The following is a 15,582-nucleotide window of genomic DNA, read 5'->3' on the forward strand; positions in this document are numbered from 1 at the left end:
ACATTCATTCCCCCTGCAAACCTTACAAACAGAATGTGGGTCTACTGAAGCTTTCAGTAGCCTACCTCTACATTCGGACATAGAACAAAATCTAGCGCTAGCAGAACTAGACCCTGACATCTTGATCAAAGAAAAATCAATACCAAATTCAAATCAATCCAAAGTCAACGTGTGCCAAGCCACCGATCCAATTCAGATACCAAAGAAAAAACCAAAAGGGATACTCAAGTAGCTAGTAAGTTTCCAAAATCTGGACGGAGGTGCTGCAAACAGGTGTTTTCAGCACCGGCGACAGAAAAATTATGAATAGAAAATGGGAATGGTTCCTGATACCCGCCTCCCAGCGGCGGGAATGGGTACTAACCACCTGACTCCCACTGCGTGTGTCGTAAGTGTTTAAATTTCTGTCGGATTCGGAAAAATACAGCTATATATATATCTGACAGGTAAGTTTCATGAACAAATTGTATTTTTCACGGCTAACAAACCTGAGGTCTTAACCATAAGATAATCTTCTAGAGCCAGCTGGAAACAGGTAAAAAACAATCAAAGATTGTAAAGCAAGGAATCTGTAGCATCTGGCAACGCATGTGTATACCAGGTGGAAGCTGGTCACCAACTGGGCTTGGAACCTCATGATGCATCAGTCTTTCTTCCAAACCAGGATATGAGAGGGGCAGATAAATGTGGGTAGTTAATGCTTAGACCTCAGGTTTATTAGCTATGAAAAATAAATATTGATTAAAAATTTGTCACTTGTTCATATGCAGAACAAACCTTCAGTCTTAACAATAGGATAGACTTATTCTTGGAGGGCGGTACAAGTACCTTGAACTGAGTTCTAAGACGGTGTCTAAGTCCATGAGAGAATAGATAAGCCAGTATCTAAAAACTCAAGCCTGCCAGGATTAAACACAATGAGACATGTCCAGATTCATTGCATTTGTGAAAGGTAAAGAGAACTCTGTCTGTTCAAGCAACAAACCAAGTAGGCCACAGGGGTTTGTTACCACTTGTATGTTAACTGTGTTGAAAATGTTTGTGTATGACGTTGCACTTTGTGCTCGTCATTTGTTTGTGAGGTTTATGTTTATGTTGGGAATGAGAAGGAAAGCAAGAATGATGCCGGCACTTGTTAGGTTGAATCTCAAAAGTAAATACAATAAGTTTTTCATGTCTGCCTTCCATTTATCCTGCAACACTGGTCTACACGATCTACAAATGGTAGCAGAGCATGGTTGCGGCAAGGAGGAGGAGATTAACGAGTAGTTTAGAAGATAAGAAATCATAAACATGAGTAGCATCAGTAGGATGGTACTGCCAGTTTATGACCGCTGGAAACAAGAGGTGAAACCATGGCAACTTGTTATGAGCATTGAGAAAATGAAACAATGAGTGGTTGTTGCCCTCTCATTCCCAGAAGGAAGCAATGTAAGGAGAAAGATTTTCAAGGAAGTGGATATTGATAAGTTGATAGTTGAAGATGGAATGAGTGGTGATCAAATCTGAACCAGTATTTAGCACGGAGGAGGACATGCTCAAGACAGGAGGTACTCTGATCCACAGAGGGACCAATACCCCTAACGTCATGTACTCAAGTATGCCAGTCTGATGGCTTCCCGTATCCAAAAAGAGATAGTATTCTTAGATACCTGTTTCTTTGTACTAACAAAAAGTCTGCGGCAGCCTGGTCTAAGGTGCCGAGTCCTTTTAAGATAGCAACGCAGGGCCCAGACAGGGCACAACAAAAGCTCTTGAGCATCACCACCCACAAAGTCAGTCAGTGATGGAATGGAAAACGAAGCGAACCTGTCATAATGCACCGAGGGATTTTGGGTCTTGGCCACGAATTCCGGGACAAATTCGAAGGACACTGACTCCCAACCCCTGTGTGCTTCACCTCAACTCAGACTGTGGAGCTCTCCTACCCTCTTGGAAGATGCCAAAGCCAAAAGGAAAACTATCTTGAGCGTCAGTTTCCTGTCAGATGAGTGACGCAAGGGCTCATATGGACTCTTAGTTAAGCCCTTAAGCACCAAGGAAACATCCCACGTTGGAGGCTTGAGCTCTCTAGGAGAACTTGACTGCTCAAACCCCTGAACTAGCAGGGAAAGCTCCCAGGAAGATATGTCAATACCCTTCAGGCGTAACACCAAATTCAAGGCCGCCTTGTAGCCTCTAATAGCAGAAATGGACAAACGTTTCTAGTCTCTGAGGAAGGTTAAAAAGTCTGCCATTCGCTGAATAGAGGTCACGAGTGGAGAAAAACCTAGTTTACGACACCAATCATGGTAGATCACCCATTTGCCTTGGTAAACTGCGGAGGTTAACTTCCTAAGACTGCTGGACATGTGCCCAATTGATTTCTGAGAAAAGCCTCTCTCTCGGAGGAGATAGTCGATAGCCACCAACCATGAAGAGACAGGGATTCTACTGACTGGTGGAACCTTTCTGCATGGGACTGACACAGGAGATGCCGCCAAGGGGGAATCTCCCTCGGAATCTCTGACAACAACGACAGTAGATCTGGAAACTATTCCGCCTGAGGCCACAGAGGGGCTACCAAAGTCATCCTGAGACCCTGTGAAACCATCAGCCTATTCAGAACCTGACGGATCAAACAAAATGGAGGGAAGGCATACACCTCCAGGTTGTCCCAGGGATGTTGGAATGCATCTTCTGCCAATGCTAGGGGATCTGGATTCCAACCACTGAACAGAACACCTCCAGCTTCCTGTTGTAGCGTGTCGTGAAAAGTTCCAGCATGGGTCTCCCCCAAATCTGGAAAAGCTTGTCTGCCACCACTTGATGAAGGGACCACTCTGTGCCTAGGATCTGATCCCAGCGTCTGAGTTTGTCTGTGATCACATTCCGTTTCCCTGGGATATGCCTGGCTGAAAGCTGTGCCGAATTGCTGATTGCCCACTGGTGAAGCTCGATGGTCAAGGCATGAAGCTGCTGAGAAACCAGGCCTCCCTGCTTGTTCACATAAGCTACCACCGTGGTGTTGTCCGACATGAGAACGACAGTGACCCTCTACCATCCCCCAAAACTCATTCAGACCCAGGAAAGCCGCCTTCAACTCCAAGACGTTGATATGTTGCTGCTTGTCCTCCAAAACCCTAACGCCTGAAGCGATGAGGCCGCCTAAGTACGCGGCCCAACCTGCGAGGGAGGCGTCCGAGAACAGAAGGAAGTCCGGAGGGAGAAAACGCTATCCTTTCTGCTGACAACATAAACATAAACAAACCTCACAAACAAATGATAAGCACTAAGTGCAATGTCATACACACATTCTCAAAAGATTTAACATATGCCCTCTCTTTTGGAAGAAAACAAAAGACATCCACTTCCAAAGCAACAAGCATTATATGGCACAGAAAAATATAAAATTATCTGCTTATAAAATCTACTTAAGATTTCATGGATCCACTCTCAAACACTAGCAATTCTCAAAGAATTTACTCCCCTTTTTTGTTAACACATCAGCCACTGTGCTTTTGAATCTACCCAAAACATCTTGAAAACTAAGACAGAAAGAGCTTTCTCATTTCTGAGAAAGATTAGAAAATCTGCTATATGCTAACTGAAGTTCCAAGATTAGAGAAACCCCGTCGACAACCCCAACCACAGTAGACGGCCCATTTGCCCTGGTAAACAGCTGACAAAGACCTCCTGAGATAGCTGGACATCTGGCCTGCTACTTTGCAAGAAAAGCCTCTTGCTCTCAGGATACACTTGACAGTCTCCAACCATGAAGCAATAGAGAGTCTACTGACTGGTGGATCCTCTCCACTATGATGGCAAAGGTTCCATGGGGGAATTTCACTCGGAACTACTGACAGAAGATACAGAAGGTCTGGGAACCAATCTGCCTGTGGTCACAGAGGTGCCACAAAGTTATTCTGTGATTCCTTGAACTCATTACACCTCAAGATTGTCCCAGGGATGCTGTAAAGGGTCCTCTACCAGAGGAAGAGGACACTGGACCACCAAGAAGTAGACCTCCATCTCCCTGTTGAAACGAGTGACAAAGAGGTCTGTCTAACATGGGTCTCCCCCAAAGATGAAATAGCCTGTCCACTACATCCTGATGTAGAGACCACTCTGTACATAGGACTTTACTCCAACAACTTGGAATGTATCTGGCCATGAACTCCATAGAGTTGTCGATTGCCCACTGGTACATCTCGACTGTTAATGAGAGGAGCTGGGGGTAAAAAGGAGTCGTTGCCTTCAATGAAAAATTCTGGGACCATGAATAGAAGACCTCTAGCTTCAGGTCTAACATAGATCTTTCCAAGCTGACAGAAGAGATAATAGGATACCCCAAGGGGATGTCCTATAAAAAATAGGATATCCCAAGGGGTATGTCCTACGACAAAATACTCAGCTTGGATACATTCTAAATATCCTACTGTCCACTTTTGCATTGTCAAAGTAATTGCACTTTACACCGGTGAGAAGTCCTTGAGCTGCCCAGGAAACTTGCATCTTCAACAGAGCAGATGTTTTATGAGGTGGCCCCTTAAGACGACATACAAATTTCACACACTGCCGCAAAACATGTCTACATACAAATATCCGAGCAGTGAAGCTCCTGCCTTTCTCTGAAGCTGCCTTTCTCTAAAACCACCTTGTTAATCTATAATTACAACATTCAGTCAAGTCACCTGTTTTCTAGTGACTTTGTTATGACTTCTAATTCCCAATGATGCAGCTTTGTTTCACAATTTCATATTCTACAAAACTGTCAAACTTGCTAAGAGTGTCATCTCAGTTTCAGGTAAAATATGACAAAGTTTCTAAGACAATTTGTATTTTTCACAGCTACAAACCTTCGGGCTTAACAATAAGTTGATTTTCTAGCACCCAGCTGGATCCAGTTAAATCACAGATGAAAAGCAAGGAATCTTGTGGGATCTGGCAATGCGTGCGTATATTGGATGAAAACTGGAGTGTTAGTGTTTCTTCCCCTGTGCTATATGTAGTGGCTGCTTTGTCCTCAGCTTCAAATCGCGAGAATTTGACTCAACTATTATTATTGTATTTGCTTGTCCAGAACAAATTGCAGGCTACATTTAATTTAATTGTTATTATAACTTTATCATAAAGAACCCCAATGAACTATGCACCTATTTATAATACAGCCCACAGCAACAGAATAGGATAAGAGGAACCTTTAGAAGATTGTGTAAGGATTCGAAACAAAGCCTAAAACGCTAATGAAAGGACAATGACATGAAACTAAAAATTAACTGGGCTTACAGGATCAAGCCTTAGTAATAGTTGTCAAATTTGCAGCTGGCTGGTATCACTTACTATTACAAATTTGGAGAGATGACTATATATACTGTCTATGCATACAGTATGAAGATCTATGCTAGTAACAACTTTAATTTTTGTTTCTCTTTAACATGAATTAACTTTTCATGGAAAAGGATATACTTTTGTTTATAGCAATACTAATGAAATAAAGACCAGAAAGACTATAATAACATTAAATAGTGTTCTGATGTTAAGTCATGTACAGAACCATTAATTACTTAACAAGCCTTTTAAATAATTCCTTGCCTAAAAAATAAATTGTAAAATTACAGCTGGTACTACTTTACCTTCTCAATACTTCTTCTTGCTTTTTATGTTCTGCTTCAGCAGCTCTAGGGTCATCCTTGATACATTCCTTTGACTCAACAGTGTACTGAGGAAAGATCCAGGCAAAATCTCCACCAATATCACTCAATTCCTGCATGTAAGGAATAAGAAACACAGTATAAGCCTTGAATACATAAAACATTCAACTAATGCTAATCTGTGCAAATTCCAAAGATTCATCAATAGCACAAGACTTTAAAGATATCTCTGGTGTTACTAATTTAAGAGAATTTAAAGATATCTCTGGTGTTACTGATTTAAGAGAATAGTCTTGTAATTTCCTTTTTAATAAACCTGCAGTTGAGATGCTGATCAGTCACTGTTATGACCAATGGTATGACAACTTGGCTCATGTGGCAGAGTACCATGATACTTGTTTACAGTATTTCAAATATGCAAATTGGCCGATTAGAGGTGCTTAAAATGCAGCAAAGGAAACAATTCTGAAAGTTATAAGAGACCATGCACATGAATGAATGACAAGGTGGCAACAATCTTGGCAGTATTAAGGTAGCATATGTAAGGGTAAGGAGTACCTAACACCAGTTCTTGGATTCTGCTGAAATTTAAGGGCAAAGGTTTCCCAATTTACAAAGGGGATGGTAAATCTGGAAATAAAGCTTCCATTACTTTCTAGAAGCACAATGTTTTTACACATTTGCTGCCACTCTGTACACCACAGTCACTTTTTAGTGTTTATCCAGTTGTTGTGTTGTTTTATCACACAGCAGCACCTCATCCAAAGACAACTTTTGTGTAACATGCGATGACCCTTCTTAAAATCATTTAACATGAATCTGAATCACTCACAAGGGTTTGGGAATTACTGCTCTTATACAAAAGAGAAAGCAAAGTGATTTTAGCAAGGTATCCTTACTTCTATCTATACAAGCAGTCCCTGGTTATTGGTGGGGCTTCCTTTCCCGGCAGGGTGCTGATAAGAGAAAACTGCCTCTAACAAAACCTGGTGATTTATGGCGCTTACAGCACCGATATCAGGTTAATTGTGCCTCTGTTAGGTACAGTAAAACCAGATGACATTAATAGAGTATGGCCAATGACATTAATAGAGTATGGCCAATAACCAGGAACTGTCTGTAGTCTTTCAGTCCTTAACTTTGAACTGTAACTTACAGAATAAAATTGACATACCTTCAACAGCCGATAAATAATTTTTGCAATATTGCGATGATGAACAAAAATAAGGCCACACACAGAATCAGGATCTTCTGGATTATGGACTTTCACTTTCTCTTTGACCTCATCTCGACGTTTACGGCCTTTGTTAGTGGAAGGGAGCAGCAATGCCAAAGTATCAGCCATTGCTGCTGCTTCAGAAGATATTGGTGTTGGGACAGCAGACTTGTTCCCGCAATCAGCTACTGTAGCAGCTTTGTCTGTCTTTCCAGAGGAGATGACAATAGGTTGATCACCCTCCTTTTGTGAAGCGTCAGATACAACTGGGACTTGTTCACTTGATATGGCATCACTATCTTTACTAGGTGTGACATGACATTGCTTCGAGGTAGAATGATGAGCACAAACTTCATTGTGTGGAACCCTAACACCATTACTTTCTTCACTAAGTGATTTTTGTACTGATTCACAGCATTCAATACAGTTAGGATTTGTATCAGTCTGTATACAAACACATTCGCCTGTTTCACAGTCATGCTCTACATTGAGAAAACCATTTACTGCATGCACAATTTCAGCATTTTCCTCTTGATCACTTAATCCATTTTCTCCATTTTCAACAAATCCATTACACAATTTACTACTTTCTATAGCAATAGAACTCTTTTCTTTACCTTTGGCACTTGATAATTCATTATGGAAATCACAGGTCCTTATACATTCAGTGTCACAGCCATCAATACAACAATTAGGTTCCTTAATACTAAGCCTACATAAACTGTCTTCTAAACATGAGCTTTCCTCTTTCTTTTTATGGTTTTTCATGACTTCACAGTTGTTGCAACAGGTATCCAAAGAAATTTGTACTGATTCACACTTGCCACACAATGGCAATGTATAATTCTTCTCTTTACAAATATCACTAATATTTTCTACATCAAATGACTTAGATGATGTATTACAACAGCACACAGCCAACTTTTTTTCATGGTTAGGTACAAGACATTCCAAATCCTCAAGGACATCATTAGAACTTAATGACTCGCATATGTGATTAGAGGAACCTTCATTGACAGGGTTTGTACTGAGTTCTTTACAAACACTGCAAGGCTTAAATTTGTCAGATCTATTATGTATGCATAAATAATCATATGATGAGAGCTCAATGTTTTTGGAATTTTCCTTCTCAAATGCAGGATCCTCTGCACTCTTAGTCAGTTGTGGATATGAACACTTTGCACATTCTTTTAATTCCTCACATTTTCCCTCATCATCCGAAGCAGAGTTTAGATCATCGGAAACAGAATTTGAATCTTTCTTTCCTATATCTTCAACCAATTCTGCTTTTTCATCCACTGATAATTCAGTAATCTTACAAGAATTTTGTGATTCTTTACTTAGAGGATCAGAGGAATCAGATTTCATATCACCAGCATCACTCTTATCCCTTCTTTTACGTGGATCAATAAAGTTCAGTGGACGAATCTGACGCAATATTTCCACCAATCTAAGAACTTTAGGCGACGAAAATTTTAAAATCTGATCCAATTCTGAATATCTTTCAAAAGCTTCCTCAACAACAGCCCTGAAATGAAAATGGTATAAAAAATTATCAATATTTAAATGTGAACAATATCTTTTTTTTTAAGTTAATCAACATTTTCAATATAAATTAAGCCATACCTTCAGCAATAATAATACAGAAAGTTATACACAATGACAATAAGGAAACATGCCTTATTCTAGCCATTACGGTGAAAATCATACACAACAGGAGATAATGTCGATCATAGGCTGTCTTCTTCTTCAACTTTTCAACTTCTACCAACGCATATAATGCTGCACGGTCAGCACACCATAAGCCTGAGGAAAAGATTTGGGTTTACACATTTCAAATATATTTTCCTGCAGGAATACCAGTGTAATGGTTATCAACAGACTACGTATACTAATGTGAACAGTCTATCAATGGACAATTGGAATTAGTTAAAAGACTAAAAAATCCAACACCTTATTTTAAGTATACCTTAGTTTTACCAGACCACTGAGCTGATTTAGATATTTTTACAAGCTAGGAACCAATTGGTTACCTAGCAACAGGACCTACAGCTTATTGTGGGATCCGAACCACATTATACATATCAAGAAATGAATTTCTATCAACAGAAATACATTTCTCTAGTTCTGCTTTTGTCATAGCTTGAAAGCTATAGGGAAAAAATTCAGCTTTGAGATGTGTTTATTTACTAATATAACCCCCTTTCTATTAGTAAAAATATGAGCAGAATAGCAGAAAGCTAGGCTCCTGTCTGCAATTTTTCCTAGGTTAAGAAAATCACAGAATATTTTAACTATACCTGTTAAAGTAGACTTACTTTTTACCAGACAATGCACTAACAAATTTTACAAATAGCAGACATTCTCTGATACTTAACAAGAAAGTCTGCAAGTACACTAGCACCTGAAATTAAAGGGCTTAAAGGGGCCAGCCGGTATCCCAATATATGGTGGTATAGGGTGAAGAACGCAAAGTCGTGATAAAATTCATTGAGATTCGTATGGCAATGGAGAATGCGTATACAAAATATTTAGTCAAAATTCCTCTTACTTTCAAAGTTACAGGGCAATTAGTAAAAGTAATCTACAAGCCAAAAACATTGATCCATACAAAAAAATGCAGTATTTCTTCTGTTATCATAAATTTTGACAATTGTTATAAAACAAATTGTGAGCAATGGGATTTGTAGAGATTCCACGAGTCACAAGACAGGAAGGTAATGCTTACACAGCCTTCAGTGTGAGCAGAATCATGGGAGAGAGTACACGTTCGAGTTTCACCTCTTATCATTCGCTTGCTTTTATGTCTGTTTTTCTTTGGTTCGGCAAGAATTTCATCATGCCAGAGGAAAAGACAAGCAAAACATCTTGCTAACATACACAAAAAATTTGCTCTAATATGAGTTCAGATCATAATATCGGCGATATTAGCGGAGTTAGTGAAGGAGAGAGAGAGAGTGTTGCTATAGTCGATTCATTTAAGGTAGATTCTTGCGCCTACAGAGACGTTTGTTTGGCGGCCTCTGATTGGCTGGTAGCGGGAGCAGACTGCTCGCTCAGTGGGTCATATTTTCGTTTTTGTAGCTTAGAAAACTAGCAATATGTTTACATTTCTTCATTTATCTCACGTTTTACAAAAGATAGGAAAGTTTTGGTCATACCTAAGGATTCGGTATTAAATGTACAATTAAATAATCTTTTCCTGAAATCAATAAGTTAAAATACAAAGGAATTACAACGAGTAGAAGTGAAGGGAGAAACATTTCATTCTTTATACCTGTTTTTATTCATCATCGGATTTTGCATAATTCACGAGATCAAGATAAAATGAAATCTTGTGTTTTAAAACAATAAAATCACCCTGAATACGCTGGTGCTTTCAGATTTAAATGCGTGTAATATGTAAAGAGAAAATGAAGAATATGTCTTATTATGTTGCATTCGTGCTTGACTCGGTTTGACAGTAGTGCCGACTGCCGAGAGACGCAAGATATCGTGGGCTGGTCCTCTCAGATAGAGCTGTTGGCAGTTGCCAATATGAGAAGTTTGCAGTTTCGAGACTATGTATTTACCGAATTATTATGTCATTACATTTTCTATAAATAAATGCATAGAATTCCCATTATGACTTTCGAACATTTTTATTAAAATATTATATATGTCCGTATTTCTGGACATATCTGATAAAAAGAAAAGTAAATAATCAGATGATGCATCTGGTGTTTGGCTTCATTAGTCTAAGTGAGAAATGTACATGCTTTATGAGGCTCATGATAAATAACAGAACTTGTTTCTCTGGCCAATAACATCAAAAGCTTATGGTTTTTCATATGTTCACTCAATAAACAAAAGTACAGATGTTTATTTCTTACCATAAAATTTGTTGACGACGTAACGAATATAATATACTGTCTTTTTCAGAATTGCTTGAGTTACTCTTACACCAGAATGTTTATCTCCTTTATATACATGTTACACTTGAAAACATGTCTACAACAATGTTTAGGAAAAATTTGCTTAGTTTTCTCCTGAGGTAGTTGATTATTCTTGAATCACTTAATTCATACCTGAGTTAGAATAGCTCCCGTAACCGTTCCCACAGCCCTGCATAATTGTATATACGTATATATATAGTACAATGTAGGATAATGAGACTAATCAGAAGACTGTTATATCATCATCTTTTTATACAAAAGAATGGAAATTCATGCAGATATATTATGTCATAAACACAAAAGAAAGTCATACACAGTAGGCCTTACATTGGTATTGTCATTAGGCTATCGATATGAACAAAAAGAAATTAAAATTTTACACTTTTCTTTTTTACGTCATCATTATTTAAAAAATAAATAAAGGAAATCGTGCATATATACATAGTCATGTCATTACCTATTGGAACAAAAAGAATGGGAAATTATAAAGATACATTGATATCCCCTTTTCTATTAAAACCAAGTAAAAAGAATTTATAAACAGATATGTACATTGTTATGCCATTAAATAAAAAAATTAAAAAAAAGGAAACTCATATGGATATACTGTTAGTTATGAAATTGCCTATCCAAAAATGGAAAACTATAGAAACACTGTTAGGTCTTCAACTTAAAAAAAAAATAATAATAATGAAAAATCATTGATATATATCATCACTGTCAGTGTCATCCTCACTAATATCAATATCATCACGGTCAGTGTCATCCTCCCTAATATCAATATCATCACTGTCAGTTTCGTCATCTCCAATGTCAATAACAAAACTTTCAAACATATTTGCTCTCTAGCAACATCTTTCCTCCTATAATCATCTTCTAATTTCTTAACGTGGTGAAAACATTTCTTCAGTGTTCTGTTGTAACTTTGTCTATCGCCAGTCTCGTAAGCTGCTCAACAGTTTTCAAAGATTGATTTGCATTAAGAGTTATTTTTTCTGATATCCCCCTTTATTTTGAGCGCATATAAGTTCTATGGGGTTAAACTGACAATAATATGGTGGCAGTCTGAGCACATCAATGACCATTTGCACGGGCTATCTCATCTATCACATACCTCTGTTTTTCTTTGTGACATTGGCAATCTGCAGCAATTTTGGCTTTGTTGCTGATGGGTCGTGGGTGACGTTATTAGAAGAAAGCCACTCTATGAATTCACTTTTTCTGTTTGCTGGTTGTTGGCACTTTATTTTCTATTTTGCTATGGTAGGGAGCATTGTCCATTATGATTAGAGATCTATCTTCTATATTAGGCAATAGTTTGTTCCTTAACCACTTTAAAACCTTCATGGTCCATGGAATCATGGTAGTCCCCTTTGGCACCATTTTTTGTTTTGACCTAAAACAACAATAGCGCATCTTTGACAAACCCCTTCTCACTCCCCGCGTGCACCACAATAAATCTTAACCCCTTTCCAGTCTTAGTTTGGGTCCTATTTCTCCTTCACCCGTTGTCCAACAACTGACGTACACATTCATTTTGGTTTATCCAAGTTTCATCAAGGAAAATACTTCAGGTTTACGTTCAGTTGCACTACAATTCCTATTCTTTTCAATTACCGTAGGTATTCAGTTCTCGCTGCCACTATATCATCACGTTCCATTAAAATTGCTCTTCCACTCGTCACTTTTTTGTACCGGAATCCAAGCCCTCTCACAATTTTCCATAACGTTGTTCTTCCACCATTAAACTTTTACCGGGTCTTCCTTCACTTTTTCCAGTAGGGCATCTACGTTGGGAAGCTCTCCTCTCTCGTAAAAAGACAAAATCTCCTTCCGAATACACTCATTTTCAAACTATCCGCCTTGTCCTTCACTCGGATCCTCTTCCTGGGATATACAGGTGAAGCGAAGGGGACGTTACCACACTCAGATGACTGTCGCTTGATTTTTTTCACTGTGTTGGTTGGCACTCCTGTAGCTTTGGCGGTCTTCTCAAATACTTCATTTCTTGAGTCTGCTCCCCACTGTGAGCTGAAGTAACGATGAACATTCATTATAATGTTGCGAGCTTGACTTGCAAATCTGGAAACGGTGCGACGAATGGTGCTGTCATCTCGAGACATCTGCTTGAAAAGAAAAAGAAATCTTGCTTAGTTCGTTGCTGTTTATTGCTCACTAAGATTATTATTTCATAATCACTCAATTAAGTCTCTGATATCTCTTTCGTTTGAAAATATATTCATATAAGAAAATTAGAAGCAATATGTTGAAACCAACCTCATTAAAACTAAGGATGAGCTGAAGAGTGCGAAGTAGGTCCGTAGATTTCAAATTCATTCCTGGACTGAATTTCCCGCCCGCGGCCAGCCTACACCTCCAACGATACCAGATGCATCCATCTGATTATTTACTTTTTTTATCAGAGTATTCAGAAATACGGACATATATGATATTTGAGTAAAAATGTTCGAAAATCATAATGGAATTCTATGCATTTATTTATAGAAAATGTAATGACATAATAATTCGGTGAATACAGTCTCGAAACTGCAAACTTCTCATATCGCCAATTGGCAACTGCCAACACGCCAACGGCTCTAGCTGAGAGGACCAGACCTAACGATGTGTCTCGGCACTATTGTCAAACCGAGTCAAGCACGAGTGCAACATAAAAAGACATATTCTTCATTTTCTCTTTACATATTACACGCATCTAAAATCTGAAAGTACCGGCGTATTCAGGGTGATTTTATTGTTTAATAACACACGATTTTATTTTATCTTGATCTCATGAATTATGCAAAATCCGATGATGAATAAAAACAGGTATAAAGAATGAAATGTTTTCTCCCTTCACTTCTACTCGTTGTAATTCCTTTGTATTTTAACTTATTGATTTCAGGAAAAGATTATTTAACCCTCTTACGCCGGAGCCCTAAAAAATCAAAACCTCTCCCGTATGCCGGGCCTGGTTTGGAGTGAGCGCGGAAGTGGAAAAAATAAATTTTTCAAAAAATTACAGCGCGCGTACTTTGAAGATTAAGAGTTCATTTTTGGCTCCTTTTTTTGTCATTGCCTGAAGTTTAGAATGCAACATCAGAAATGAAAAATAATATCATTATCATATGTAAATAATGCGATATATGGTAGCGAAAAAAAAAAATTCATACATAATTGTATTCAAATCACGCTGTGCAGAAAACGGTCAAGGCTAACCCAGTTACTTTTTTTTGCGTTGTATTGTACACTAAATTGCGATCATTTTGATATATAATACATTGTAAAACAATAAAAGCAACACCGGAAAAATATTATCACAAAATGATGTACGAATTCGTAACGAGCGGACGTAAAAAAATGTTATTTTTCAAAAATTCACCGTAATTCTAAATAATGTTTCTAGAGACTTCCAATTTGTTTCAAATTAAGACAAATGATTGAATATTACGATACTGTAAGAGTTTTAGATTAGAATTGCAGATTTCGACCATTTCGGACGAGTTAAATTTGACCGAATGTCGAAATTTTAATATATATTTTTTTTATATGGACATATTTCGAAGATGGAAAAAGCTACAACCTTCAGTTTTATTTTTTATTGTATTCTTCATGAATTTGCGCACATTTTGATATATGAAACTCTATAAAAAGGCTAATATGAAAAGGAGCAAATATTAGGATAATGCCATGTACGTATTCGGAGACTTGCGGCCGCGAATCGGCGCGCGGAGTGAAGGTAAATATATTTTTTTCAAAAATTCACCATAATCACAATATTGTTTTTAGAGACTTCAAATTTGTTTCAAAATGAAGAAAATGACAGAATATTACTAGGCCGTAAGAGTTTTTTTAGCTTACAATTGCGTTTTTCAGCTATTTCGGTAGAGTCAAATTTGACCGAACGTGGTTTTTTTTTCTATTTATCGTGATTTATATGCAAATATTTCGAAAAAAGAGAAAAGCTACAACCTTCAATCATTTTTAGTTGTATTCTACATGAAAATTACGCACATTTTCATATATAAAACTTTATGTAACAGCTAATTTTAAATGGTGCAAACATTTCGACAATCGCACAAAAAAATTCTGATTTTTTCGGAAGTTACCGCGCGAACGTAATGTTTTTTTTTTTTTCATAAATTCACCATAAATCGAAATATTGTGCTAGAGACTTCCAAGTCGTTGCAAAATGAAGGTAAATGATTGAATATTACTAGAATATAAGAGTTTTAGCTTTACAATTGCGTTTTTCGGACCCATTTCGGTAGAGTCAAAGGAAGTTGACCGAAAGTTGAAATTTTTGCACTTAACGTTATTTATATGAAAATATTTTCAAAACTGATAAAAGCTACAACCATGGGTTGTTTTTTGTTGTGTGTGCAGGAAATTGCGCACATTTCCATATATAAAAACTTTATGTAACGGCAAATTTAAAAGGGTGTAAACATTAGACAATCGCACGAAAAAATTTATCGGAAGAGTTATCGCACGAACGTAAGGAAAAAGTTTTTTTCATAAATTCACCATAAATCGAAATATTGTGCTAGAGACGTTCCAATTTGTTGCAAAATGAAGGCAAATGTTATTGAATATTAACTATAATGTAAGAGTTTTAGCTACAATTGCGTTTCTCGACCCATTTCTTGTAGAGTCAAAGTTGACCGAAGGTTGAAATTTTTGCACTTATCGTTATTTATATGAAAATATTTCAAAACTGATAAAAGCTACAATCATGAGTATTTTTTAGCTGTATTGTGCATGAAATTGCGCACATTTTCATATATAATACTTCATGTAA

The 15,582-nt window shown here is 37.6% G+C and overlaps 2 protein-coding genes across 2 annotated transcripts in view; one reads left to right on the plus strand and one right to left on the minus strand.

Moving 5' to 3' along the window:
• LOC135215665 (endoribonuclease Dcr-1-like) overlaps positions 1-15,582 on the plus strand; it is a 178,889-nt gene that overhangs the window by 64,143 nt on the left and 99,164 nt on the right. The gene's annotated exons all lie outside the window — the stretch shown is intronic.
• LOC135215664 (endoribonuclease Dicer-like) overlaps positions 1-15,582 on the minus strand; it is an 89,899-nt gene that overhangs the window by 45,381 nt on the left and 28,936 nt on the right. The window contains exons 7-9 of the mRNA XM_064250608.1: positions 8,529-8,655; positions 6,808-8,377; positions 5,616-5,746 (exon numbers count right to left, since the gene is read on the minus strand). Coding sequence (XP_064106678.1) covers positions 5,616-5,746; positions 6,808-8,377; positions 8,529-8,655 — 1,828 coding nt within the window. The remainder of the gene's footprint in view (positions 1-5,615; positions 5,747-6,807; positions 8,378-8,528; positions 8,656-15,582) is intronic.

This window comes from Macrobrachium nipponense, chromosome 5 (assembly GCF_015104395.2).
Source record: "Macrobrachium nipponense isolate FS-2020 chromosome 5, ASM1510439v2, whole genome shotgun sequence".
Taxonomy (NCBI): Eukaryota; Metazoa; Arthropoda; class Malacostraca; order Decapoda; family Palaemonidae; genus Macrobrachium; species Macrobrachium nipponense.